Source organism: Prionailurus bengalensis, chromosome B4 (assembly GCF_016509475.1).
Source record: "Prionailurus bengalensis isolate Pbe53 chromosome B4, Fcat_Pben_1.1_paternal_pri, whole genome shotgun sequence".
Lineage (NCBI taxonomy): Eukaryota > Metazoa > Chordata > Mammalia > Carnivora > Felidae > Prionailurus > Prionailurus bengalensis.
The window spans coordinates 84888759-84916145 of NC_057358.1; the positions used below are offsets into that span (position 1 = coordinate 84888759).

The 27387-nt window shown below is 40.1% G+C and overlaps 1 protein-coding gene across 2 annotated transcripts in view; it reads right to left on the minus strand.

Moving 5' to 3' along the window:
• Positions 1 to 15724, minus strand: part of LRIG3 (leucine rich repeats and immunoglobulin like domains 3) — a 52747-nt gene extending 37023 nt beyond the window's left edge. The window contains exons 1-3 of one of the 2 annotated variants that reach the window (XM_043564693.1): positions 15146 to 15724; positions 9427 to 9498; positions 9139 to 9213 (exon numbers count right to left, since the gene is read on the minus strand). In XM_043564693.1, the coding sequence (XP_043420628.1) occupies positions 9139 to 9213; positions 9427 to 9498; positions 15146 to 15390 (392 nt within the window). In that variant the 5' untranslated portion in view covers positions 15391 to 15724. The remainder of the gene's footprint in view (positions 1 to 9138; positions 9214 to 9426; positions 9499 to 15145) is intronic. The other variant, XM_043564694.1, reaches the window with a different exon arrangement.
• Positions 15725 to 27387: the final 11663 nt, after the last annotated feature.

Below are 27387 nucleotides of genomic sequence, written 5' to 3' on the forward strand. Positions count from 1 at the left end.
TGGTCGTTCATTCAACAACCATGCACTGTCTACCAGGGGCCAGGCACTCACGCTAGAGTTATAATTGGGATGAAAACACACACTCTCAGCTTTTATGAGTTCCATTCTGGTGGGGAAAATGGACATTAAAAAAATCACACATACAGGGTGCCTGAGTGACTCAGTGGGTTGAGCATCTGACTTCGGCTCAGGTCATGATCTCACGGTCTGTGAGTTCAAGCCCCGCGTCGGGCTCTGTGCTGACGGCTCAGAGCCTGGAGCCTGCTTTGGATTCTATGTCTCCCTCTCTCTCTGCCCCTTCCCTGCTCATGCTCTGTCTCTGTCTCTCAAAAATAAATAAATGTAAAAAAAAATCACAAATACACAACTGACAAATGTGACTGCAGGTATGACAGCATCATAGACACTGTAAATAAAGGTGATACGAAAATGTGCCACGTGAAACCTAAGTCTGACTTAGCAAGAGTTAGGAAAAGGGTGAGTACTGTGGGCAGAGAGGAAAGTGTGCAAAGGGAAGTGACGCAGAACAAACTGGCACGCTCCTAAAAGCAAGAGCTGAGTCTGGAGAGGGCTCAGCAGGGGAAGATTCAGATCGGGCAAGCGCCTTGTAGGTCTTGTGAAAGATTCTGCTCTTGACCTAAGAGGAGTGGGGAATTCCTGAAGGGTTTAAAGAGCCATGGCATGATCACAAATGTTTCATATCTAAATTGAGAATTCAAACACCTAGCAAACCTGTATTGTGGGGACTGGTTTATGATTAATTGTAAAGATAAACGTAGAGTGTAACAAACACATCTTTGTGTACAATAAACTCTTTTATGTGCAAATCACATATAAACATTTAAAAATCCAATAAAAGAATACAACTTATCATATTAAGATGTTTATGTGTTTATTTTGTAAGACTTCAGCTTTATGAGCTTATTTCCATTAAACACAATAACGTCTGGGTTATTTACACTGGTAAAGGCTATAGCCTTCAGATGCAATGTCCTTTAAATACAAAGACACTAGTCCATTCATCCACATCACTAGAGCAGACATTTAGGGATGAGTTCTTCAGTTAAGGTGGTCAAATTCTATGGGCTCATCTACACCCACAAACGGGTGAAGATGATATGGTTTATGTCCACTTAATCAGAACAAAGCTCCCAGATTCCCCAGAAACTTAAGATTCTAATTTTGGCTAAAGCTTCTTCCCATTTCCCTAATTAACATGACACATTGGTAACCTTCTTTCAGACGCTGACTTATATAGGTTTGGTTTAAAAAAAAAACTATTTGAGCTTTACCACAGTTACACAGTTGCTTAGTTACATCATCACTTGAAATTACATCAATCATCCTATGTGAAAACGTATGTAATGCTTGCCTTCCTTTTATGCAGCTTTATCTGAGTTATAAACTATTCAAATATCAACACGCTTTAAAATCACAAACTGAGTTTGAGGAATTATTTAAATCAACTCTGTGCCATACAACCAAGCAATGGTCTCTTGAGTCACCATCTCCCAAAGATGATTTTATTAGTCTGTAACAAAAAATGCATGCTTATGGATGAAATTCCCACTCAGTATGGTGTTGGCTTCTAGATCTATCTATCTATCTATGTTCTGATATATATATATATATGTATTCTGATATGTGTATATACATATCGTGATATATATATTCTGATATGTATGTATATATATTGGTACATATATTCTGATATGTGTATATATATGATATGTGTATATATATTCTGATATGTATATATATATTTTGATATGTATATACATATACACATACATATACTGCAAATCTCATTTTTAATTTTTTTTATTTTTGAGAAAAAGAGAGAGAGAGAGAGCGTGCACGGGGGAAGGGCAGAAAGAGAAGGTGACACAATCCAAAGTAGACTCCAGACTCTGAGCTGTCAGCACAGAGCCCGATGTGGGGCTCAAACTCACGGACCATGAGATCATGACCTGAGCTGAAATCAACGCTTAACTGACTGAGCCACCCAGGTGCCCCTGCAGACCTGATTTCTAATCACTAGTTCAACTCCACCCTTTTCATCATAGAGAAGTCAATGTCTATATGATGCCCACCCTGTGGTCAATTTCCTTTTGTGGGAAAGAGAGATGTGGCCCTAACAGACAGCAAGGGCCAGAGCACAGGATAGTTCTAAGGATGGATGGATAGCAGGTATTTGGCAAATCGTAACTGTTAATGATCAACAGCACATTATTTATCTTCATGGCAATTGATTTTGAAAATGAACATGGTTTAGTGACTTGAAAAAAAGGAAAGAAGATTCTGCGCTTCAATGAAATGTAGTCATTCTCCTGATTAACAAAAATGTCATTTCCTCCTCCAAACCTGTAAAACACTTAGGTGCATCACTACCAACTTACCCATGTCTCCTTTCCTTCTGTGGACCTCACTCACGCTCACGTTCCACACACACTGAAACTACAGCTCTCTTCCGCACTGGGACAGCCCTAGGCATCTCTCCATCATTCAGGGCATCACCCTACTCGCAGCATGCCCTTATTGTCTGTCCTCCCCCGTTATTCCTTATTTAAAGTCCCTTGAGGGCAGAGGCCAAGTCCCATTTTTCTTTGTTCCCTAGCACTAAGCACATAGGTGGTGTTGCTGGGCACCCCGAGCAGCTCAAAATCCACCTACAGACACACAAGTCCTCAGGGTAGAAATGCTGTTCAGTCATTACAACTGAGTTTTCACCAATTCTTTGAACTACTGGAAGAGAGCAAAAGTTTTCCACATAAACCACTCCAAATGCAAACGCAAAGTTCTACCTCCCTCCCTCAACTATGTGGCCAGGATGTTTCTCAATCCTGCCTTCCCCCTGTGACCCTCTGGCTCCAGAATCCACTCTGGCCCTGCTGCAAGTGCTGCTGCTCGCACCTTTCAGAGCCGTCTCCTTCTGTTCACTCTGCCATTTGATCCTGCACCGGAACCACAGGAGATGGAGGGGCAGACATCTCACACCGTGTTTACAGATAAAGAAGAGGTGACGAAGTCGGCCTGAGGTCGGGCAAGTCACTGGTGTGAGACAAGACAACAACGTGTGCGCCCCATTCCCAGTTCAGGTCTTTCCACTGTTGTACAACGGCCCCATGGTCTCTCTCCTGACTCAGATATTTAACGAGCACCTCCTGCGTGCCAGATTCTGGGCTGGGCTGCTGAGGGACTAACAGCTCAGTAGGACATGAGTCCTACCCTGGAATGAGACATGTGACAAATGCCATTGGAGAATCTGAGGGAGTTTCAAAACCGAAGGGAAAAAGCCACCTTTCTTCTCAGAATTCCATAATATCATGCAGGCCACACAAGCTGCCAGCATCCCCAGATGCCCAGGACTGTTCCTTGCAGCGGGTAAATCACATTAGACCTCAGGAAAGGGCGTAACCCCCGTACTTCCCCACATCCCAGAGCATCCCCGGTACAGGAGGGCACGTGATGCGATGGGCCCCACGTCACACCACGTCAGGCTCTAATGTCAGCACACGAGGGGAAAACATCTATCAATAACACACCCTTGAAGATCCCTTTAAGACAACAGCGAAGTGTTCTTATTCTCCCTCCCTGAGTCCTATACGACCAGTTTTGCCTTAAGTGTTGGAACAGATCGATTATGTATTTTGTTATTGTTTCTTATTTTGAATTTTCAGTTCAGGACCTGATGAATTAGTTCACATGTATGCTGGGCCCAAAACCTGAAGACCAAAGTCATCCCAGGTGGGCTGAGATACTCAAACTAAGAAAGGCAAATAATGAAGGGGGGCTTTTATTTCCCACACACTTCCATCTCAAACACACTGCAGGGTGTGCACTCACTGGCTAGAGCGGGGAGCTGAATCCTTTCACTACTTAAATTACTTCTTTTGTTCTTTCTTTTACTTATTACTATTGCTGTTGTTATAATTTATTATTATTTACCAAGCATGCAGAGTTGAAGACACATTAAGTAAAACATACATATGCTTGGTCTTCACTGTACGTTTTTAGGTACTGGTATAGACTAAGTAACAGGAAATCTGCCTGAATAATGCTAAGTGCATGTGGCTTTCCATATATACTCCTTAATTTGTATACCTAATTAAGCACAGACTACATGCTATTCATCTGCCAAGTGCTGGGGAAACTAAGAGCAGGCCCACAGGCCCCAAAGTATACTACGGGAGAAAAGTATGAAAAAAATCATTTCATTACCATGTAGGAGTTGGACATACAAGGCGGGAGGGCCTGGATAGATTAGGGGAGGCTTAAGGAGATGACCCTGGCACATGACCCTTCCCTCACCTTCAGGCCATGATTCAAGTGTCATCTTCTCAGCAGACCTCTCCCTTCATCCCAATTTAAAGTGTTTGGGGTGGCTTTGGGCTTCTGGGTGGCTCAGTTGGTTGAGCATTCGACTTTGGCTCAGGTTCCCTGAGTTCTCATGTTCCCTGAGTTCAAGCCCCATGTCAGGCTCTATGCTGACAGCTCAGAGCCTGGAGCCTGCTTCAGATTCTCAATCTCTCTCTCTCTCTCTCTGCCCCTCCCCCACTTGCACTCTCTCAAAAATAATAAACATTAAAGTAAAAAAATAAAAAATAAAACTGTAAACCCCCTCTTGCCACAAACCCCTATTACCTCAGCTCTTTTTTCTTCCTAGCCCTCACTACCTTCTGAGCACATTTTTTATTTTACTTTTTTGTCTTCTTCCATGAGAAGGTCAGCTCTGTGAGGGCAGGAATTTTGTCTGTTTGGTCAAAACAGTAATCTCAACCTGAGACGGTACCCAGCACATAGCAGGATTTGGCAAATACTCAGAAGCCTTCCTTGAACATATTAAAGGGCATCTGCCAGGGCTCTTCTCTGTTCTTGCTTTCCCAAGAGACAAATGCCAGAACAGCATTTATCAAGAAACTGAAGTAATCTTTAAACAAAAAAAATTGTTAGTGTCCTCTTACTCCTCACTAGAAATGGAACCTTCACAGCAGTGACTTGTCTGTTTTGTTCACTGCTGTGTCCCCAGCACTTAAAACAGAGTCTGGCATTGTGTATTTATTCCACGAATTTCACTTGGGTGAATGATCATCATCATCATGATCACAGCTCATATTCACTGAGCACTCAGCATATGCCAGATGGTTCTATCTGTATTCTCTTTTCAGATCCTCACAACCCTAGGAGGTGGGCACTGTTATGATTCTCATTTTGTAGATGAGGAAACACAGACAGAGACTTGCCCAAGATCTCAAACCTAGTAGATGGAAGAACCAGCAAATAATTCCAACTTAAGCTTTGCTTTAATCACTGTTCTGCTGCTGTGACACAGTACTGGCATCACTCTTGGGCTACCATAGTGGTTCCCCCATCATCTGTCCCCTCTACACCACCCTCCGGCCACCTTCAGGACATCCTCCACACTAAAGACAAAATGACACCTTCAGATAGTGAAACTCATCACCTCACTCTGCCTTAAATCTCTCCATTGGCTGTCCATTGGTAGAGTACACATTTTGAGGTCCCACCAGCAATGTTTATAATAACCACCCTCGAAGGATGACATTATCATTTCTAGAAAAATTACAGGCTATAAAGAACATGATGGGCTTGGGAGAAATGCTCTACCCTTGAGATAAGAAATAACGAGAAAAGGCTTATTTGATTATAACTGGATTCCATCAGCGGTTCCAGAAATACTTACTGAATATCTAATCAGAACCAACTAGGTAGATGTGTTAAAATGGATATTCCTGGGCCCCACCCAATCCCATTAATTCAGAATCTCTAGGGAGAGGGTCAGGAAATCGACATTTTTTAACAAGTACTCTGGGTATTCCTTTGACATTCAGGGACCTAAGTCTTTTCAACTCTAACACATAGGCAAGTACTTACATGTTGAGCAATGCTATATAAAACCACCAGTGTCAAGGCCAAGATCTAACCAACTTTATTTAATGACCAGTGAGAACTCTTTTGTTCAATAATAATGTTATGTAACAATAATGTTATATAATTCAACAAAAATGCTCTAACTCAAAACTGCCCGAACTCAAGCCATAATTTCTACAGATGTCCAATGTTTGAGTGGCTCATGCTGCCTCACAGGAGGTCAGAACTACCATGTCTGGTGAAATTAACTTATTTATGCCAGGTCAACAATTTTATTCTTTTAAGTTTGTTTATTTTGAAAGGGAGAGGGAGAGGAGAGAAGAGGAGAGAGAGAGCGAGCGAGCATAAGCAGAGGAGAGGCAGAGAGAGAAAGAGGGAGAGAATCCCAGGCAGGCTTCGCGCTATCAGCACAAAGCTGACGTGGGACTCCATCTCATGAACTATGAGATCATGACCTGAGCTGAAACCAAGAGTCGGGCGCTTAACTGAGCCACCAAGGTGCCTTATCAGGGCAACAGTTTTAATGTATGTTCATTCCAAACATTATTGCATTTCTTCCCTTAACATATAGCATCCTGCCATGGCTACAAAATAGAAAAAAAGAAAAAAAAATCACACAAACCATGTGCTGCCTCTAGCATGTCAAATGTGCTCTGGGTGGGATTCAAAGAAAAGCAAGTCTATTCAGGTCTTTTACATTCTGACAGACCCCTAAAAAGGTTAGAGATGAACTTTGTTAAGGGAAAGTTCAATGCTCATCCAACCACCATCCCAAAGACCCTGGTATTTTACCAGGCTTCCCTGACATTATCAGAAGTGGTCCCTAAACGAATTCATCTCTGGACCTGGGATGCCGTTTGCTCCTGGCTCCTGAAGATGAGAGAAGGTGAAGGTCTCACCAGGTGCTCTTCTCTGCCTCCAGCTAGGAAGGGTCCCCACTGCACAGAGCAGCAAAGATATGGAGAACCAACCTTAAATCTTTTTGCTCAAGACTCCCAACTGATTTTTCCTTTCCTTTAATATGTTTCCAAATGATTTAACTTGCACAAATGACTCCCAAAAGCCTATTTTCCTCCACAAATGTTATGAAAAAACAAAAACAAAAACCAAACACCTTGATCAAAAAGAAGTCAAACAGTCCTGAGACCTACTTTGAGAGACATGGTGCTTAACTGTGGTGCCATGGCAAGTTTCTAATCTAAGCCATGGGATGTGGTTGAACAATCTTTTGAAATTTCAGAAATTTAAGTACTGATCTAATGTTCAAGTACTTCTATATAAAAGAAAGTGCTCTGTCCTATACAACACAAGACAGAAATTAACAGTGCTTCAGAAACAATGACCGTGTACTACAATATCGAAAGAGGACTACAAGAGAAAACAACACATTTGTAAAAGAAAACAGCCAGAGAAATACATTTTTCAACATATTTTATAGGCATGAAAACAATTTTTCACTACCTATATTGAATTAGCAGTCCCATCACATAAATAATCCTTTGCGGATGCTGTGTAATCTAGGTAATAAATAGGATCTCTCATTACATAAAAATGAACAAAATAATCCCCGGTCAGACATGCTGCAACACATTAACGGGAAAGTGAGAGTCTTCAAGTTCAGTAAAAGATTATTCAGCGCTCACTAAAGTAAAACACAAATGAAAACAGGGAGGACGGTTCAAATTTCGAAGGCTTCTGTCTTTCCAGAGTTCTTTTTCAGTTTTCAAATTATAAAGGAAAGCTTGAAGTGTAATTAAAATCACCTAGGTTGTTTATTTCCAATAGAAGTTTCTAATTTCCTTACAAGTTCTTACGATTTCAACTCTATACCAAGTCAAAGAGAAGACTGTTTTCCCCACCCCACCCAGATTCTAAAACTCCACGGTGGACCCTCTCAACCATGAAGCACCCAATGACCCTCAACTCAAGACTCTCTTGAACATGCTGACAGAATCTGCCAATACACAGGACGAGAACAGCAGGGGGAAGAGGCATTCCCTGGGATTTAGAAAGGCCCCACTGGTCCAATGCGAACAGCTAAAGCTGTTTAAGATACCAAAACCAGTACTCCATTTCGACACCAAATTCTTAAGCAATTATGAAAGACAAAGAAAACAGGTATTAATGCTAGCATAAAAATGTTTCTTAAATTCAGTGTTTATTTGTCAAATACCAACTCCTTTTTCTTTCATTCCTTTCTGTTTCTGATCTTTGGAAAAACCACATCAGTATCAAATGTCACTTAGTTCTTATTCAAACACAGGAAAGCAGACACAGCGGCTGCACTCGTGACTTAGGTGACCTGGGCCCTCAGTAAAACCCAACCTCTATAAATCACCAGATGTAAGCAATTGGGTAGTGATCACTTTAATTAATTGAACAGCTTTCCTGAAATTTACTGTATAATTTCAACCCTCACAACACCTTTCCTAGAAGCAAGCAACAATGGTGGTTTTTTCTTAAGTTGTATTAGGAAGGAAAACATTTTAAGCTCAATGGCTTAAATATATTTTTAAATTATTCAAGATCATGGTGGCAAACTACTTAAATTTTAGAAATTAAATGTTGCACATCCTACATGCTACCCGTAAGTGCCGAAAGTCAAAATTATGCCAGAACCTCTCCAAAGCATGAGTACAAACATGTTATTTGTCCTAAAAATACAGGAAATTTAGCACAATTTTAATTTTATTTGAAAACTCATCTTCGTAAAGTAACATGCAGTGGTGTTTATAACTTCAATCACATACTTAATTTTAACTGTATAAAGCTGATATTTTGATTTATTGTCTCTGAACCTCGATTTCTGCTACAGGTACCACACTTAAAAGAGAATACTTCAGTGTCTTATTACCAACTCCCACTTCTCACAAAACAACTCCAATCACCCTCCACCAGGAACTATGTAATACCTAACCCACAGATCCCATGGCGACCACTGAGCAATAACCAGAATTAGTCCTAGTCTACAGGACATCATCCAACTCCTGTCTCTATGAGGTGAAAGCAGCTCTTCTGAATCTTGGAGACCAGTTCAGCAATGAGAGCAACACATAAAGTGTGTTGTTACAATGGTACTTCAAATTTGGGAGAAAATGGCTGGAAAACAAGTCAACCAATTTAAAAAATGCTTCTACATTATCTATAGAAACATTCGTATTTTGCTTGTAAGACCTTTACTCTAGCAGAACTGCTACTACCTGTGGTCCTTGCAAGCATACACACAAAATCCTAAGGTTCACTTACAAGGAGAGAAGTGTAATATTTGCTGAGACTGGTCCTAGATTTGGAATGGTCTCCAATTCATTGTTGTTCAGTTTCCTTTAGGTGCCAAAAAAAAAAGGGGGAGGGGGAGAAAAAAAGACAAAAAGAATGCTGATTAGATAATCTGTAATTCACAGAGGTAAAAACTTTATAAAATTAAAGATACCTCCCAAATTAAAAGTTTTTAATAATTTACTGTTATCTAAATGTTCTTTACAGTTAAGTGGTATATTTTATTCAACCTCAAATAGAAAGTAAAATAAGACTCACACTTCTCGAAGGCTCTGAAGGTGGCTCATGGAATTTGCCTTGATTAAAGACAATCTGTTGTGACTCAAGTCCCTATGAGAAAACAAAAATAAAGTTATAGGTGGTTTCAAAAACAAATCACTAACGGTCTTTAACAAAGTGCAAGACAGTTATGAAATATCTCTATCAACACTAGTGACAACATAAGAAATAACTGGTCCATCCTTTCCCCAAACTAGATGGTAACCAAACTGCCAAAATCAAAAATACAAATTCTGAGGACAAAATTAGTTCAGGAGGCTGGCAGATTCAAGTGCTTTGAGCCTACAAATTTTTAGGAGATGTTTTTTGGCACAAGGTGAACAGATCTTTTGTGAACTGGTTGTTTTGCTTCACCCTCCCCATCCCCTGCCATCTCCTCGCTTCCAACCTGATATGATGAAGTCATGGCCTATGAAAAGTGACTAATTAGGCAGGCTGCTGAAACTCAAATCTCTAAAGAAACCTTTTTATTATTATCATAAAATTAAGCATCGGTGTCTTTATTACAGTCAAACAAAATAGAAATTGCTTTTTATACATATTTGTTTCTCTGGGTTTAGGCACCAAATTATTTCAAGTACCATTTTGTGTGTGTGTGTGTGTGTGTGTGTGTGTGTGTGTGTGTGTGAGAGAGAGAGAGAGAGAGAGAGAGAGAGAGAGAGAGAGAGAGAGAAGGAAGCCACCTGAATTCTACTTTCCTGAATTTCCCAAATCTCAGTATCTGATAATGTAATGTATAATTTAAACCACATAAACCACCTACAAAGTAGGCTGTATAGAAACCTATGATCAGATTTTTTTTCAATCATTAAATACATCTGCTTCTTACTCAAAGACTTAACCTGAGTAACAATTTCCATAAGACAGCATTATTTTTAAGAAAGCAAAACAAAACTTCTACTTACACAATATTGTAGGCCAGGCCATCATCTGAGCATTTAAGATTCAAGAATTTTAAAGAAACCCAGTAAATATTTGATGGCATTCCCTTTATGTGTTAATAAATTGAATGTGCGCCTTCCACGTGGTATAATGAAAACGAAATGGTTGGAACAGCCATCGAAAATCAGGCTTACAAGCAGTATGGCTTAAAGCTCTCCCACTGAAGGAAGCTTACCAACCCTTACCAAATTAATTCTTTCAGTGTTTAAAAATGAAGACTTGTAACTAACCCAAGTTTTAGGTAACCAAACTTGACTGGAGAAAAGCATGAACCAAAAATAAAGGGCCGAAGAATCACATCCAGAGAAACACAGTGTAACTTAGGTGCACATCTATTAAGCTAACAATTAGAAACCAGCAATCCTTTCAAGTCTTTGAATTTTTATTTTGAGAATAAACCTGGATTTCTCTATTTCACCTAAATAGAAAAAAAAAATCTGCAAAGGTTTTATTTGAAACATGTTTGCTTAAAGACCTACCAGACAGTAACAGACATGAGTAGATTTGTTCTGGTAGAGTTATAACATGAAAAAAAATCTGGCACAGTCTTTAAACTATAAAAATCCTGCAATTACAACCACTGCTGTGCATGCTCACCACGCTGGAGCCAGACACTTTCCCTCACGGCCCAGCTCACGTCCGTCTGGAGTTCATCAAGGAACCCGTGGGCCCAACAACTCACGTTAGGATTCAAACAAAACCTGTGTGCTTTTAGCACCACAGACAGTCACGGATTTCCCACAGGGTTTCAAAAACAACCAGCGAAAAGAGTCCTTCACCTGGGAGGTAGCCTGAATCAACAGAGAGTCTCATTTGGATCCACTTAACTAAAGAACATTGAACCAGCATAAAACTGCGTCCCTGATTGTTTCAATTTTTAAAAGGAAAAGGGGAGCCAATCTGGCATTGCCATTTAATACAGGTGGTTTTCTTTTTAATTAGAAAAAACTAAAACCACACTCTTCGCTTCGTTTTAAACATTATTTCATAGGGCAATCCTGTGAGAAAAGAGAGCGAGTGTTGAGCTTTTTTTCAACCAGTAATGGGATGAGATCTCCAACAAAAGACCTTTAAAATGAGAAACTGCCTTCCAAGAACTATGCACATGCTGGGGACCACTCATTTCTGATCCAGAAGCGGGAACTGGCAACCTTAAATATTTCAGTTATTGCAACACACTTCCATTCCTGAGTTTTGTGTACTATTAAAACCACATTATATGTGGGAGGAAAAAAAAATCACCTCTTAAGTGACTTTTACTACTAAATACTTAAAGCCACGAATCTTTGAATGCATCTAAATTTAGATTTAATACAGTTTATGTTTCAGAAATGATTACTTTCCAGTTAAAGGATGTCACATTTTCCTCAGTCTTCCCTATATTGTTTTTATGGCTAAACCACATTAAAAACAAACACAAGTCATACAATGTCGATATTTTCTTAAACCCGCAAGAACATTCAGGGAGAAAAGCAGATTCTTCATTTTTAGGGTTCCATTAATGACCACCTTCCCCAGGAAACCTTACTAAAAAACTCTGTAGAGTGAGGTTAATAAATGTGAAAAGTGGCGAGGCAAGGAGGTGTGAACTATTTACCTAGAACTCAGCCGGCCAAATGCTTGAAAATTAAATGCTACATGGTAGAGAAAAGTCTTCCTGCACGTTAGCAAGCAAATAAATATACATGAAAATAATTCATTTACAACATTTGGTTCCGGCCATCATTTTGTTCCTTTTAGCATTTGGAAATCTGACTTCCAAGTCAAATTTTAAAATGCAAATCCAGCTCAGCTTCTTAATCAATCCCACTGGGGCCTGCAGAGCTGCAAATTCAGCAGAAATCTGGAAAGCTGAAAAACAAAAAGCCAGGCTGTAGCTGTTTTAAGACACTGATCCAAAGTGACTCATAAATCAGCCTGCTATGTTCAAGTTTTAGTCTGGAAAATACAGAAAAACAGCTGTGAAAACCATAAGGCCCATTACCCCCACTCCAGCCCCAATTCTGGTACCGAGCAGAAGATTTCTAACAGGAGAACACTAAAGCCACACCAGCAGAAAGTACCTTTCGGACTTTCGCCTCAGCCCAGCTAACTCAAACATCTCTGTGTGATAAGATAATTCTGAAACTCCATTGAGATTTTAATACGTTTAGCTCTCACTGGCAATTGAGCAACTTCTCTGTCTTTTGGCTAAAGTAACATATTCCAACAGGCACTCCTCTTTGGGTTCAGAACTCTGTAAGTGCAAACTCAAAAGATGTAAACTCAAGTCTGCCTTTAAAGGCAGTTTGTAAGCAAAGACTTCCAGTAGTTACTGTTTTAAAAGCCACTTTCAGTAAAGTACTACAAGTTACTTTTGGAAAAGAGAACTACGGTATTATTATTTTACAGCTCAAACTACTCAATTTTTCACACACGAGATTCTTAAGGCAATACATTACAACCGAATAAAGTGAACAAACTACATACGCACGTACATTAGATTTTAACTCGCAAATTCAACAAAAGACACAAAACACAAAGTTTTCCTGAATGGTGCTCTCATCAATTAGTCCTAAGGCAAATGTTTACTATCTTAATTACCCGAGAAAGAGTTAAGATACGGGAAAGAATGATACGTACTCTTCTGTTTAGTTCTCAACTCTGAAACAGTCTACTTAGACGCTTTTATAATTGTGTAAAATTTAAGAAACGGTGATCTTATGCCTCCTGTTCCAAACACCAAGTAACAGAGAAGTAAAGCCCAATTCCACGTGTTTTTCTGCTCCTTTCAAAGGTGGAGCTAGGAGACCTCTAGAGCTTTAGGAACAAAAGAAACATTTATAATAAAGAATTTAGACCGCATGGCTTGGTGACAACTACAAAGTTGGTTAAAAGTCACACAAGTACAAGGATGACAGAACTGTCCAATGAGTGATCACAGTGGGGCTTCTGACAACAGACCTGGTGCTTATTTATACAAGTGGAACTTATTTTCACATATATTTAAGGAATGTGTACTTGTACTGAGACAATTTACTGCTGGCGGAAATGTAATTAAAGATTGTGCTAACCAAATAAACTGTAATTTGTTTTTAGTGTGCCACCAAATTATCTGCAAAACAAAATCCTAATTAGGTCAGCTACTTTTAAGACAACGTTTCAATAGATATCAAATCCCTTTTGGTTTAACTCAACTTCTAATCAAGACCAGTACAGTTATTTTTTTTTTTTAAGACATCCAAGTTCACACCAAAAATATATATTGCACACTGGCATGACCCAATAGACTACTTGGCAATGAGAAACTACTAATATAAGTTTGGCGAATGATTCAAGCATTTCTAAACACACCCCAGGAAGGACTATTCATTTTCTTTTTCTCATCTCTCTATTATTCATACATGTTCACCTCCAGTCATTCAAATGTTCAGTTCCATATGTTGTCAATAGAGCCATTCACATTTCATGAATAAGGCAGCATGACCTCCACAAGAAGCAATTGAACAGAATTAGCCACAACTAATTGAAAGTCTTCCTGCTTCGGGTTAAAGCCCTTATCTCCTTTCAATTGTAAAAAAAAAAAAAAAAAAAAAAAAAGACACTATTAAAACATCATAAGAGATTAAATCATCTAAACGTTTAATTCTACTTTTCTGTTAAAGTAAGGTTTATTAACACAAATAATGTGCTTTTGGGGCCAACAGTCCCACAATTCACAAATAAAGATTTTGATTAGCGCAATGATTTAAAAACACAATTTCTTAAACTACCAGACTAAACTTTCTACTACTATTACCAGGATGAAGGCAGAATTTGCGTTGCAATTCTGCTAGGCCCAAACCTAAGGATTAAGGATGGACTGTATTTCAACTTTTTTAGACAAGATAACTTTTTAATTTTTTTTGAGAAACACAAGTTTTGATTATTTACATTTTACACAAGTCCGCCAATTTTAACAAAAGACTGGGGCCTGGAGAGCCTAAGGAGAGGACATTTGGAAAGAATCAGCCTTTCCAACTAAACTACATTTTCTTCCTTGTTCTTCCACGCAGTTGGCAGTGATTTCAAGTTTTCAGACTTCACAGCTAGCTTCCAAAAACTTGCATAACAGCGTCCAGTCCTCTGTCCTAAACTGTTTGCTGAGAAGCTACAGAAATCACGCCCTTCGTTCTGAAAACTAGTTCCTTTCTTTCCGTATCTACTCATCAGTCTCGCCGACTTCTTACCGGAACCAGGATGCGTTACAATTTGGTGGAGGCTTTACGGAATTTCTTATAGGCGAAATTAAGCACAGGGGAAGAACAACAAAAGGATGTCTACTACAGCTTGGACGGAACTCTGGCGAGGGGGACTTCTCAAAGGCTCACTCAGTTACTGGTTAGGAACAGTAAAGGGGGCCAGAACCAGTTAGAAACTGTAGTTGAGCCACAGGATCACACACTCAGGGAGAACTGCAAACGCCGGTAACACGTAGGTTGCCACCTCTCCTGTCCCGCCCTCGCAGGGGAGCGCAGTGGAATCCCCTTGGCAGGCTCAAGGCTCAGGACCCAGGCTCTACCCTTTGCAGTTGTCAGCAGCTCCCTTCCCCCGTCCACCTGCAGCCAGGCACCGGGGTAGAGAGACTGAGGCCTCGACGGCTCCTTTTCCATCCCCACGGAGCGCCGCTCGAGGCCTGGGCCAAGAGCAACTGCTCCAGAAGGGCCAACTGAGCGCCGAGCCCCAGGCCCCTTGCGAATCTCGAGCGGCTCCCCCCAGTGCCCTCGAAAATACTTACAGCCGAGCGACCCACGGCGGGAGCGACTCGGGAAGGCGCGCCAGCCGCTGGCGACTGCAGTCCAGGAGGTCCCCGAGGCAGCGGCAGGGAGCGGGACACAGGCGCTCGGCGGCGACCCCAGAAGGCTGCCCGAGTGTCTCCGAGCCGCCGCGACCGCTGCCCTCGGCCGGGCCCAGCCGCCCCAGCACCGCGCACAGCAGCAGTCCCAGCGCCACCGCCGGCGCGCAGAGCCTCGGCGCGCCCATCGCACTCTTGCGGCCTCTAGCTCGGCCCGGCGCTCCGCAGCCGGCGCGCGCTCGGGGCTCGGCACAAACTTGCAGCTGAGAGTGGCCGCCCGCGCTCGGGGCCGCGTGTGCGCGCCCTGTCCGGCGCTCCGCGGCAAACTCCTTTATTTTACGCCCCGCAGCGAATCCCTTTCATGCCCCAGAGCAGCGAGAGGAAAACCGGAGAGGACGGCCAGCTGCGACGGCGTTGCAGCCCCAGCAGCCTCGGCGCGCCGAAGCCCCTCTCGCCCGCAAAGAAACTTTTTGCCTCCTCCCCGCCGCGGTGCGTGAAGTCCCGGCGCGGTGGAGTCGGGAGGCGGGTCGTGCGGAGCCGTCGAGCGCCCATTGGCCGGCCAGGCCCAGTCGCCCCGAGTCCACGTGACAACAACAGGGCTCCAGCCCCGGGCGGGAGCGCGGGAGAAAGTGGAGCTGAGATTGTAGGAAATTTGGAGTTAGAGTTTCCAGCCTCTCCGGCCAGCAGTCTCCACTACGTCCTGGGAAACATATATCAAATGGAGTTGAAGAGAAAAAGGGAGTGTGCAAACAACTGAACACATCATTAGGCCAGCTCTCGGAGTTGGAGGTATTTTGGCAAACTTGAGAGGAGTAAAGTTAGTCCTGTTATCAGGAAAGTTTTCAATTCCAAATTAAAAAAAAAAAAATAGAAATTATCCACAGATGTAACGATGGTTTCAGTAAAAATACGGTTCCTTTAACATTAATAATGGCTGATTTTTTCACACACATATGTCAGCTCTAAAGATAAAAATAATAAAATGTAAAAGTCATGTCATTGGAAACGGTATATGGCGTGGAAATAGCCAGCCTTAGTGCATTGGGTCGAGCTGGAGGGAAATTCTGGGAAATGACCTTCCAGTAAACTGTGATGGCAATCGTAGAGCGTATGCAATAGCTAGGAATAATAAAAATAGTCAACAGTCATTTCAAGGCAAAATGAAAACTAGGACCTTGGAGGAGGAGGTTAATATAGGCCCCATAGTCTGCCTGGGCTTTGAGTGATGACAAATTCTGATTGAGAATGCGATCAGGCTAAAAGTACTGGTATACCTGCTTAGCTAGGGGGTGTGGGGACGGGGGTTGGGGAGTGGGGTGGATTCAGGCATATAGGACTTCCCCAGTGAAGTCTGTGTCCTGACTTACTCCTGCAGGTGGTTGGGGCCACAGGATGTTGGAAACCTCAGAGATAATCTGTGAACATCCTCCTCCTCTAGGTGAGGATATATGCCCAGAGAAGGTAACTAATCTGTTTGTGGTGAAAAAAGGAAGCTTATTAGAAACTTCAACTTCTGCGGTCGTTGTTTCTTGCAGGCCATCTGCCAAAGCATTCCTTAGGGGACTGCTTAAACTGTTCATTATTGAGGAGTGGACGTAGTTTGTCCAGTGGAGACTTTAACTCCAATTCCAGTGCTCTTTGATTTCTACTGCAGCAAACCACCTGTTAATAAGCACTCCCATTCTTGGGGGAGAGTAAACACTCACTTTGAAGTTGAAGAACACTTTAGATATGATATCCCATCCTCTTCCTTTCACTACTGTTAGTGTCAACTCCACCACTTTTTTGGATGATGTACAATTAAGAAATATTTATAACGATGTCATCTCGGTTTTGAATGATCACTCTGCCTGCTTGGAGTGGTCAAGAAACACCACAGTCGTGCTGTGTTCAGCTCAGTCTCCCCCATCTATTTCATGTAAGGAAAATCAAGCTTAGTGCTTTGGAGATTTTAGAAAGAAGTATGCCATTATACATGTGCCTTTATGTATAAGTGTGGTGGCTTGCTGATTGACCTATCATCCATGTGATGGAAGCAGTCAGAAATTGGCTACCATTTGGGGGAAGTTTGGCTCATTTTCTTTCTCCGTTTTCTACTCTCCTTATTTCATTTTCTGTTCATTTCACTTACACCTATGTGCTGACATTTACCATATCCATATTTCCAGCCCACATCTTTCTCTTAACTCGAGACTTACATATTCAACCACTCTTAGGTATTCTCAAACTGGACGTTCAAATGTAACATGTTTAAGATTAAATTTCATCACCCCTGAACCTTACTCCTTTTCTTCATGAGTTGGACATCTCAAGGAATGATGAAACCTCCCTCTTTCCAGATGGCTACAACTCCAGAAACCTCATTCACCCTTAGTAGTCCTCATTCTCACCACCACCTCTGCATTTGATCAATTAGCAAGTCCTGATGAAGCTAGCAACTAAATGTATATCTCCTCTCCATCTCCAGAGGTGTTATGCAAACTCAGACCACCATCAGCTCTTGCTTGGATTACCGCTATAGCCTCCTTCCTATCTGGCATTTCAGTCCTTTCTCCACAGTGCACTCAAGTGATAAGCCGAAAGATCATATCTGAACCTGTGATTCCAATGCCTAATTCCTACTGTCCTCAGAGTAAAGTTTAAATTCTCTAGCATAATATAGTCTCTTTTTGTATTTGGCCTCTACTCACTTCTTTAACTCATTTCATTTAATCGTGTTCATTTTACTCCAGGAACTACTGGCAATTCTCTTCCCATGCTGTGCTCTTTGCCTTGTCCCTCCTTCGTACCCTGGGGCCTCTGTGCCTCTTCTGTCTGGTTGGTTTGCACTTCAACTTAAGCACCCTTCTTTTGGAGAAGGCTTCCTTGAGTCCTATCCCTCCACTTCCAGCATATCCTTCCACTTCCAGCATATCCTTCCAGCATATCCACTCCACTGGAATGTAACTGGCCATTTTTACTGTGCTATTTCCTAGGTAATGCTTAGAATTTTCCATATAATCATTTTTCCTGTACATTCTTCAAGGGTTTTACCAGATATATATTAATTAAATTACTTAAAATTTCAGTATTTCAGTTTCTCCATCTGTGAGTTGGGAATACAATATATATATATTTAAATTTGACTTCCAGTGTCAGTTCACTGTATTAGCTGTCACCCTCTATTCCCTCTGTATTATTTAAGGACTAATAGCCATGACTAGCTGAAATCTAGAGGCTACCAGCCCCTCCCTAGTACACCCTTTGCATGTTTGCTCCTACCAGTAAGATCCATAGTAGTTCCAGACTTGTTTATATCTATAATTACACAAGCGAATTAAATATTATGTTAACCAAATAAATTTGAGTGCAATCAAAAAGTAGCTTTATTCCTTATAATGAATAATGATTTGGATATCTAATGAAGAATTTGAAACTGGAGAAGATTCTTAAAAGGTAATCGCTAAAACACAAAGCCATCAGATTAGATATGGGCAAGACAATTGAATAACTGGGGAGAAATTATAGATTAGAAGATTTCTTCACACAGATTGCTTTGTAAGCATCTTTAAGTTCTTATTTCACTTCAAAGTAATTGTAATTGGGAATCAATCAGCAGAGGATGTTTTATGGATGTGGCTTATGCTTGCTCAGAACTTCACATGGTCTTTGAGCAAACTGTGAAGACATGGAAAGGTTTCAGCATACATTAAATATGGCTATTCTCCATCTCAATATGACCTCAACTATTCAGTCAATAGAAAGAGGAACTAGTTCTACATGGGAACTTTAAATCACCGTCATATTTTCAGAGACTTCTCAAACCCTTTATGAACCACAGGACGGAACTTCCATGGGGTTTCTGCTGAATGAGAATGTTCCTCACAGCCCTGTGCAGCTTCTTTTGTAAGTATGCAGACAATAGGAATGGAGGCAGAGTGCCAGGAAACATGGTCTGTAATAGAGGAGGAAAAGGAACGTAAAACTTTGTTTAATCTTCCCAAATTTATCAGTGAATAGCAGTGATTCAGAAACCATCTTAATGTGTCATTGAATTCTCTGATCGTCTCATGACGTAGTTTATCTGTACACACACACATACAAATACAGTAGTATCACATGTTGATTCTCCATTCTTGTGGCTAATCTCTCATAAAAACAGATCTAGTATGAAGTAGCCAGATTCATTTTGAATGGAGGTCTTTTAACATTTGAATTAAGATGAGATCAAGTGTTGGATTTCTGTACTCCTTCAGAGGTTTACACTGGTTAACTGGGTAGTTGAAAATTGACTCTATTGGAAATGACCTAAATCACACCAGACAGTTTCTCATTTATAACTTTGTCCTGGTGAATGGCAATTCCCATCCGTTTTTAAAACAGCCTCCAGCTGCCCATTTTGTGGTTAGTATAACCCGGCCCCAGTTCTCTTTTCAGTTTTCCTGTTTTTTTTTCTTTCTTTCTTTTCTCCTTCTGGCAAGTGTGAGACTTTCTTATCTTGAGTGTTGGCAAGGGCAATGACTCACCGATAAAAAGTAATAGAGGTGCTAAGCTGTCAGTTTTAACATCCCAGGGCAAGAATGAAAGCTAAACACTCAGTACTTGCTTTATCATGACAATGAATGGCACAGTTTGTGTAAGTGTGAACTGTGAAAAGGAAAAAGAGATAAGGCAAAGGAGGAAGAAAAGCACAAAAATCCCCAGATAATGATGCCAAAAGCAAATGTTGCTGTACTCTGTAACCTAACCATATCTTTTCCCATTCATTAAGGCATTTTAGAAGAAATAGATAACCCCCCTTTCTCACAAAAAAGTGCAATGTTTTACTTAGAGAACAGGAGACTAGAGTCTTAACTTTATAAAAGCTCTGCTATGAACATGTCTTAACTCTTCAGGAAATATTTAGAAAAATGAAGATAGCCACCCATCTGTTTCTCTCAAGTTGGCCAACCATGCAATATTACTGTAATTGAAAACAAACAATGTTATCTGAACATTCTATTCATCCAACCCCAGATTACACATATGCTGTCTTTTATTTTACCCATTTCTCCGGTCACCCACTAGGAATAATATGTGCTCTGAGGAAAATTCATATCGTGGACAGAACTGGATACCCTGTAAATCACCTAGGTGTAGCCTGGAGCCATTGGGAGCTGGGAACCTTGAGGTAGGGGTGGGGAATGCGTGAAGGCTCAGGGCTGTGATCTCCCCTAGATTCTCCTCAGTGGTGTGTCCTTTCCCAGCAACAGATCCTTTCAGTGGTCTCCAGTTTCTCCATTTTTTAAGGGACTTCCAGATAGGTTCTCTTCTTTCAATGTCTGTTCTCTTCTTTTTCTGTAGCCGGCAGTAATACTAACTCCATGGGGAATCTCGATGCATAAAAAATAACCCACCCTGTCAGAAATGCAGAATTCCAAACACTTGAGAAATTGTTATAGAGGATGCAAGGTAAAAGTCTGATAGGGAGGTCATATATGTGGAAGCTTCGGCGTACCATACCTCGTCACATTGGCCTGTAAAACAGGTGAAGAATGACACATTTGCTGTACGGTAGTATTGTGTTACTGCAAAGTCCTTCATAGATTCTAGTTCCTGCGACTTAACTCCCAAGTTGCTATTTTCTAATGATATTTCAGGGAAATAAAGTGAATTCACTATAGAAACATTCTCCTGCTGGGGTTTTTGACAATGGACTGTTGGAATTAAGGAAACCCTCAACTATTTGTCCTGAGAAAAGTAATATTTAACTTTAAGATGGAGAACAACGACAAAAACATTTTATAACCTTAACAGAAGATCCTTAATCTACGTGTATGACAGCATACTATACATATCCTGAGATTTTTAATAGGTCTTTTATTATGGCATATCAAAAAGTTACTGCATGACTCAATTTGTTATGATTTATCTTGTGAGGTCAAAAAGAATCATTAGGCATATTTACTGAAAAGATTCATATATACCCCCTGGAAACTTTCCTATAGAATATTTTTCTTCTACTTCTTGCGTGAACAGTTGGCGTATACACTATTCTAAGAATTAATATGCATTTCCAAAACATGAGAGCACTCATAAATGAGTTACTTATTGCTTTTATTTATGGTTTCATCCTCTTACACATTCGATGTTTACTCAAGTCTATCAAATTATTAACGTGAGTGTGCCATGAACATTCTCAAAAATCAAGTCCCCTACATTATTAAAAACTCGGTTTCTATTCTTTAAGGATCCCTATCAAGCTACAGTGTTTACTGTATCATCACTCATAAGTATTTCAAATAGAGAATGAAGAAGAATTTTGGTTGTATGGGGTCGGTTTCAACAGGGCATCATGCTCCTGTCATAGTAAAGACAGAACAAGTACTTTCCTGCTAAAATCTTAAGTTTTTAGCCCAAAGCTTTACACATTTCTGTTGTTTATACATACATAAAGAAAGATTCCCTCAGAAACATTGACATGGAGCTTGAAGACGCTTTCAAGGGCACCTTGCTTATTGGCTTGCCCCGGGCACAACCGTGTCTGCGGCAGGCAGCCTCCTCCACTCCCATGGCAATTATTTCAGACTTGAACACCTTTTTCAGTCAGAGCCTTCATCTTTAAAGCCCACACAAATAAATTCCTCCTGGTCTCTTGCTGTCATATGAGCTTTTCTGTTTCTTCTGGGCAAAATAGAAGCTATTCCCAGAAATATTCCTTAGTTTTCCTCTTTGCACATTAAATAATTACAATTCTTTCTAACTCTTTCTCACAAGCAGTACCCTTCCTCTATCTAACACCCTCATGAGGATCAAAAATGTCTGGTTTTTGGTTGCCTTGCGTAGGTGAGTATGGCAAAATAGAAGTAGGAGACTCCTGGGACTCCACAAGTGAGGCTATTCAACCTTTGTCAAGCTTTAGCTATTCTTACAATTTTCTGAACATTTACTGTGTATTAACTCATTTATTACTTACCACCACCATGTATGATGTCATCCCCATGTGGCAGATAAGGAAACTGAGGTATGGAGATGCTAAGGAATTTGCCTATGTTGGAATTGGGATTCCAACCCAGTTAATCTTAACTCCACAGTGTACTCTCCTAACCACTATGCTACACTGCTTTCCACTAGAGTCAGAAGAAGCAAGTTTCCGAAATGCTCCAGAGAAGGGGTTTCCAACTGGTAGATTGGGATCAAGACGGGAAGCATGCCTGGCATTTGCCTGGTAATTCTTGAGGATGCTTGACTGCAGTCATTGTTTCTCCTTTCCTTCCCTCCTTCTTCCTTGCTTTCTTCATTGATCCAAGTTTAGGGGGAAAATTGTCTTATGCAGATGTATGAATAAGTCACCTCATATTCTGATCATAAAGGTTAATATCCCTACCCTAGTTTCAGAGTACTCCTTCAAATGTAACCATTACAGATTAACCATATGTGCTCAGGCAGGACTGTCCCCCTAAAGTTCTCCTCTGCAATGTCACTACCCCCTCACCTCCAGGAGTGTTGCATCAGGTGTCATTGGCATTTTAGAGTCAGTGTTGTAGGAAAGTACTTATGACTTGCAGGAGAACCTAGGTGGTTGGTAATCAGAAGAAGGAAAAAATGTGGAAGGGGAGACAGGTTTGGCTTTCTTTACAATTTTGTCTAGGGCTGCACCTAATTAGGGGAACCATGAATGGGATACATTTGTCCAAGAAGCCCAGAGAAAGGAAATATTAATACTAGAGATTATATTTCAGCTGTTGAGATGGTTTTCATGTGGTAGCAGAATTTTCTTTTAGCTTTTGGTTTATTAGCTAATGCTCATTTTTATGCTTTTCTACCTCTTATACAGGAGAATTGTTCTTAATGTGTCCCCCAAATTGGCTGATTTTGAATTCTAGTTTCCCAAGCAGTTTTGTTTTAAAGGCTGCCCTTTAAGTCCATTGTCCCAGGAACATCTCAGAGGCTATAGGGGACTGTGCTCAAGTTCTCACAGTCTTTCTCATATTCAGAGATACAACTCAAGTTATGAGATAGTAATTCTTATTATCTTCATTTACACTTATTAAGCCATCTATCACCATGACGAATAGTTTCTATTATGAGTAATAGAGTAGACAACGTGAAAATGAACTTACTGGAGTTTTGATTAAAAATCTATATTTTTCTAATGTTGTAAGCAAGAGTGCTAGCGACACAAGTTCCCCTGGGTTAAAAATTGTGAATTCACTTTTTAATTTTTATTATCATCTAATATTAAGAGCTCTCATCTGCAATTTTATGAGTTTGTACACAAAACTAATTCATATAAAAGTATATTGATTTTTTCCAGGTATTTCTTAAATACATTAGGAAAATAAAACTTATTTCAACAGTTTTTCTGAGAACATTAAATCATTTAATGCAGTGGTAAAATTTGGAAAAGCCAAGACCTATCTTAAAAACAGGAATTTGGATATAATCTTTATTTCAGCTAATGAGAGTATACCATAGGAAGTTAATGAAAGCATGAATAATTAATTACAGTAAATGCCGATGGATCTGTCCCAAAAGGATTCATAGCATTAGAAGTTGATGAGCATTTTCCTGAAGTTTGTGATTATTCATTGAAATTGATATGCTTGTAAAGGGAACAATAAAATGTACTATATTTTTTTCCTTGTAACTTTGGATCTTTTCCTATAGTTTTAATGAGAGTACATGCTAAATGTCTCAAGGTGAGGGTAGAATTCTCCATCTTGTTAGTAATTATACTTGACTTCTTGTGATCCAATATGAGAATGTTGGAAACAAAATTATGCATAATTTGAACATACTGATTGCAGTCACAAAAGCTCTTTCTAAAATTTTTGCCATAGGCAAAAAAAAATTTTTTTAAATCAGCTTTTATAAAATCACTCAAGTGTAGCATGCTTGCTTCCATTAAAAATAACTAAATTATCCTAAGGCAATCCATATTTGGTAACTACAGTTACTTCTTTAAGATGTGTTTTATGTGTGACTAGATCTGAAATTAAGAGCAATCTGTTTCTTAAAACTGATATGTAAAAAAAATAAAGGGTTTAGGTCAGAGAATCTTTAAAATATCTCGTATTTTTGTCATCCTTTGCTCTAAAACTTTATACTGAATATGATTCCTCTGTGTACTATTAGAAGGCACAGGATAAAACAAAAGTACTGATAGATGGTAGTGTTTCTCCAAGGGTGATCATTATAACTTTAGCATCAGACCCAGGGAAGGAGGCTCAATAAACAAAAAGACTATTTGGCCCTTTTCTCAACTTAACTGAATCAGAAATTCTATCGATGGGTTCTGGGGATCTACATTTTAACACACCCTCCAAAGTTTGGGAATCTGCAAGTTGCTACTCTGGAATTGTGGGGGACCAATTCTCCTATTACCATGTAGCCTTTTTATAGTTTCATTACATGGGTGATGAAACCCTTACCATAAATTCATGAAACTCCTCTCTCTTTCTACCCTGCTCTGTCAAATACATAATTGAAACTTATGGAGTATGGAAAAGGATACCATGATTCTATCTTGAGTAATCATGGTTGCCTAGGACCACTATGGAAATTTGGCAAAAAAGAGGCATACTTTCCCATACGTTTACGTGGACAAGGATACATTCTATGGTGCCAAGCAATAGATCTTTGTATGCTATGTAATGATACATAATATGCTGCTGTACAGACCAATTTGTACAATCAGCTAACACTGAAATGTCATGTATCTCAACAGGCCACACTATTCAGTGATCTATTTATGCTAAAGGCTAAAGAAGAAGGACTTAAATAAAAGTTATGGAAAATCTAGAGATCAGGAAGTTCCTGAGTATATTTCTGTAACAACACTTGTTAGGTGTGTGTGTGTGTGTGTGTGTGTGTGTGTGTGTGTGTGTGTCTTCCTTATGATGTGAGCTCCTTGCATCTTGGAAGCCAGGAACTGTCTTACTGATTTGATTTGTGATTTGATCTGCCATTTCAGCTAGTGGCACCTGGTTCTTCTCCGCTCTTCTCTTTCTCTCACAGTTTACAACTCCCCTCCCACATCAGCGAGTCCTGTCAATTCTATTTTCAAAATATATGACGATTCTCACCAGTTTCCACACCTCTATTCCCATGACCCAGTTCTAGCTATCATTGTCTTCCTCCTGGATTAGTAGGAAAACCTCTTACCCAATCTCTGATGCCACTCTTGAATTCCTATAATCAGTTCTCCACAAAACAGTTCAGACCTTCTTAAACATAAACCAGACTCCTCTACAGACCCCATCTACTCTGCCCAATTCATAGATTCTCTCACACTTGAAATTAAATCCGAAGTTTTCACCTTGGTGTGGTCTGCAAGGCCCCATAGGAGCTGCTTTCTTCCCCAACCTTATCTCCCACTCCTCTGCTCTGATTTGTATCACTCTCCCTCTGGCAACACCATACTTGGTCTCACTCTTATTTCTGGAACATACCAAGGTTATTCTCACCTGAGGACAGTTTCAATTGCTGTTAATTCAGTCAGGCCTAGACTGTGCTTCCTTGATCACCCCCTAGTTCATTCTCTCCTCATTAAGGTCTCTGCTCAAATTTCACCTCCCAGAGAAACTTCCTTCCACAGCTTCAAAATAACCTCCCTCTCCTCCCTCCCTGTCCCTAGACAAGCTCTAGTTCTTGGCCTGTTATTTTATTTCCTTGTATTATCACTACATGAAATTACATTATATGTGGTTTTTTTTCTTTTCTTTCTTTCTTCCTTTCTCCTTCCTTCTTCCCTCTCTTTCTTTTTTCTTCCCTCCTTTCCTTTCTTCCCTCCTTTTCTTTCTTTCTTTCTTTCTTTCTTTCTTTCTTTCTTTCTTTCTTTCTTTCTTTCTTTCTTTCTTTCTTTCTTTCTTTCTTTCATGTTTTTCATCAGAAGGTAAGCCCCTTGGCCAAGTGGGAACTTGGTCCTGTTTACCACTGAAACTCCATGCCTAGAATATGTCTGGCATGGCATAGTAATCAGTGAAACATCATTAAATGTCTGTATCCCCAGAGCAATTACATAATCAGAGGTTTATATATGGGGCTAAATGTCTCACAGAATGGCTATTAGAAGCTTTGTGTTTCCAGTTACAAATATTCACCTTAAACAGAATGTGCCCCTTGCAGGTAAGTGCTCTTACCTGGTCCTACCTCTGCTTCCTTGATCATATTTTCCATCAGAACAGATTTGTTTTCTCATGTTTGGATGAATGAAAGTCAAGTAGAAGCAAGTTCTTATTAAATAAAAAGCAATTTGGGCTTGTTTGAAGCCTATAAAATAATCATAAAATTAATTTTGCCCAACAGAAGGATATAGGGTGGCATCCAAATTATCATGAAGCGAGACAGTATCAGAAATAAGACAATAGAGACTTAGTAATAGGCCTTTTTCACTTGTTTCTCTTTCTCTATGCCACTGAGAACCTAAATACCCTGTATAATAACCCACCTGTTATTGGTATCCTTTCCGTTACAATTTCAGATTCCTCCTCAGATTCTCAGGGGATACCAATTTAGGTTTTAGGCACTAATTGCCTCACTGTCACATTTCTTTATGGAAATGTGTCTTTATGGGACATTTTAAAACCTGCATAAATGAAAAGCTGAAGAATCCCAGCCAGTACAGTGGTCTTGTAGAAAGGTGTCTACCTAGTCATACCTTAAAAAAAATACCTTAAAAATATCATCTGCTATTATAGGAGCAGAAGTATGGCTTCTGACAACATTATCCAGAGTGGGAAATAATGGTAATGATTAATGCAAGTGAAATAATAAAATGGCTCCATGTTACAGTCCCCCTCCCCCTTAGAATTCAGTTAGAGGATAATTTCACACTGGTAGACAACTGCTTCCCACATGTGAATTACAGTTCAACTAGACCAATGATGTCATTGAGATGGAATAAAGAGTGCTGTGATTTTTAGTGATAGCTATTTCACCACAGCTGTGAGCAATGTGTTCCATAAAGACTGGTATAATTCTCCCAGGAGCCATGTTAAAACCTCACTCTTGCCACTCTTTAGTAAAATATAATGATTAAAAATGGATGCTAAAGACATTTACCCACAAGGTCAGTATTTTATGTATTTCCTAGTTTAAAAAAAGTTTCTGATATTATTATATATATGATACATTAGGCTGGTGTCCAGTATGTGCTTTATTATTAAGCAAGTCTGCAAATTCAAATAAGAAGGTGATCAAATACAATAAGGGTGATTTTCTGG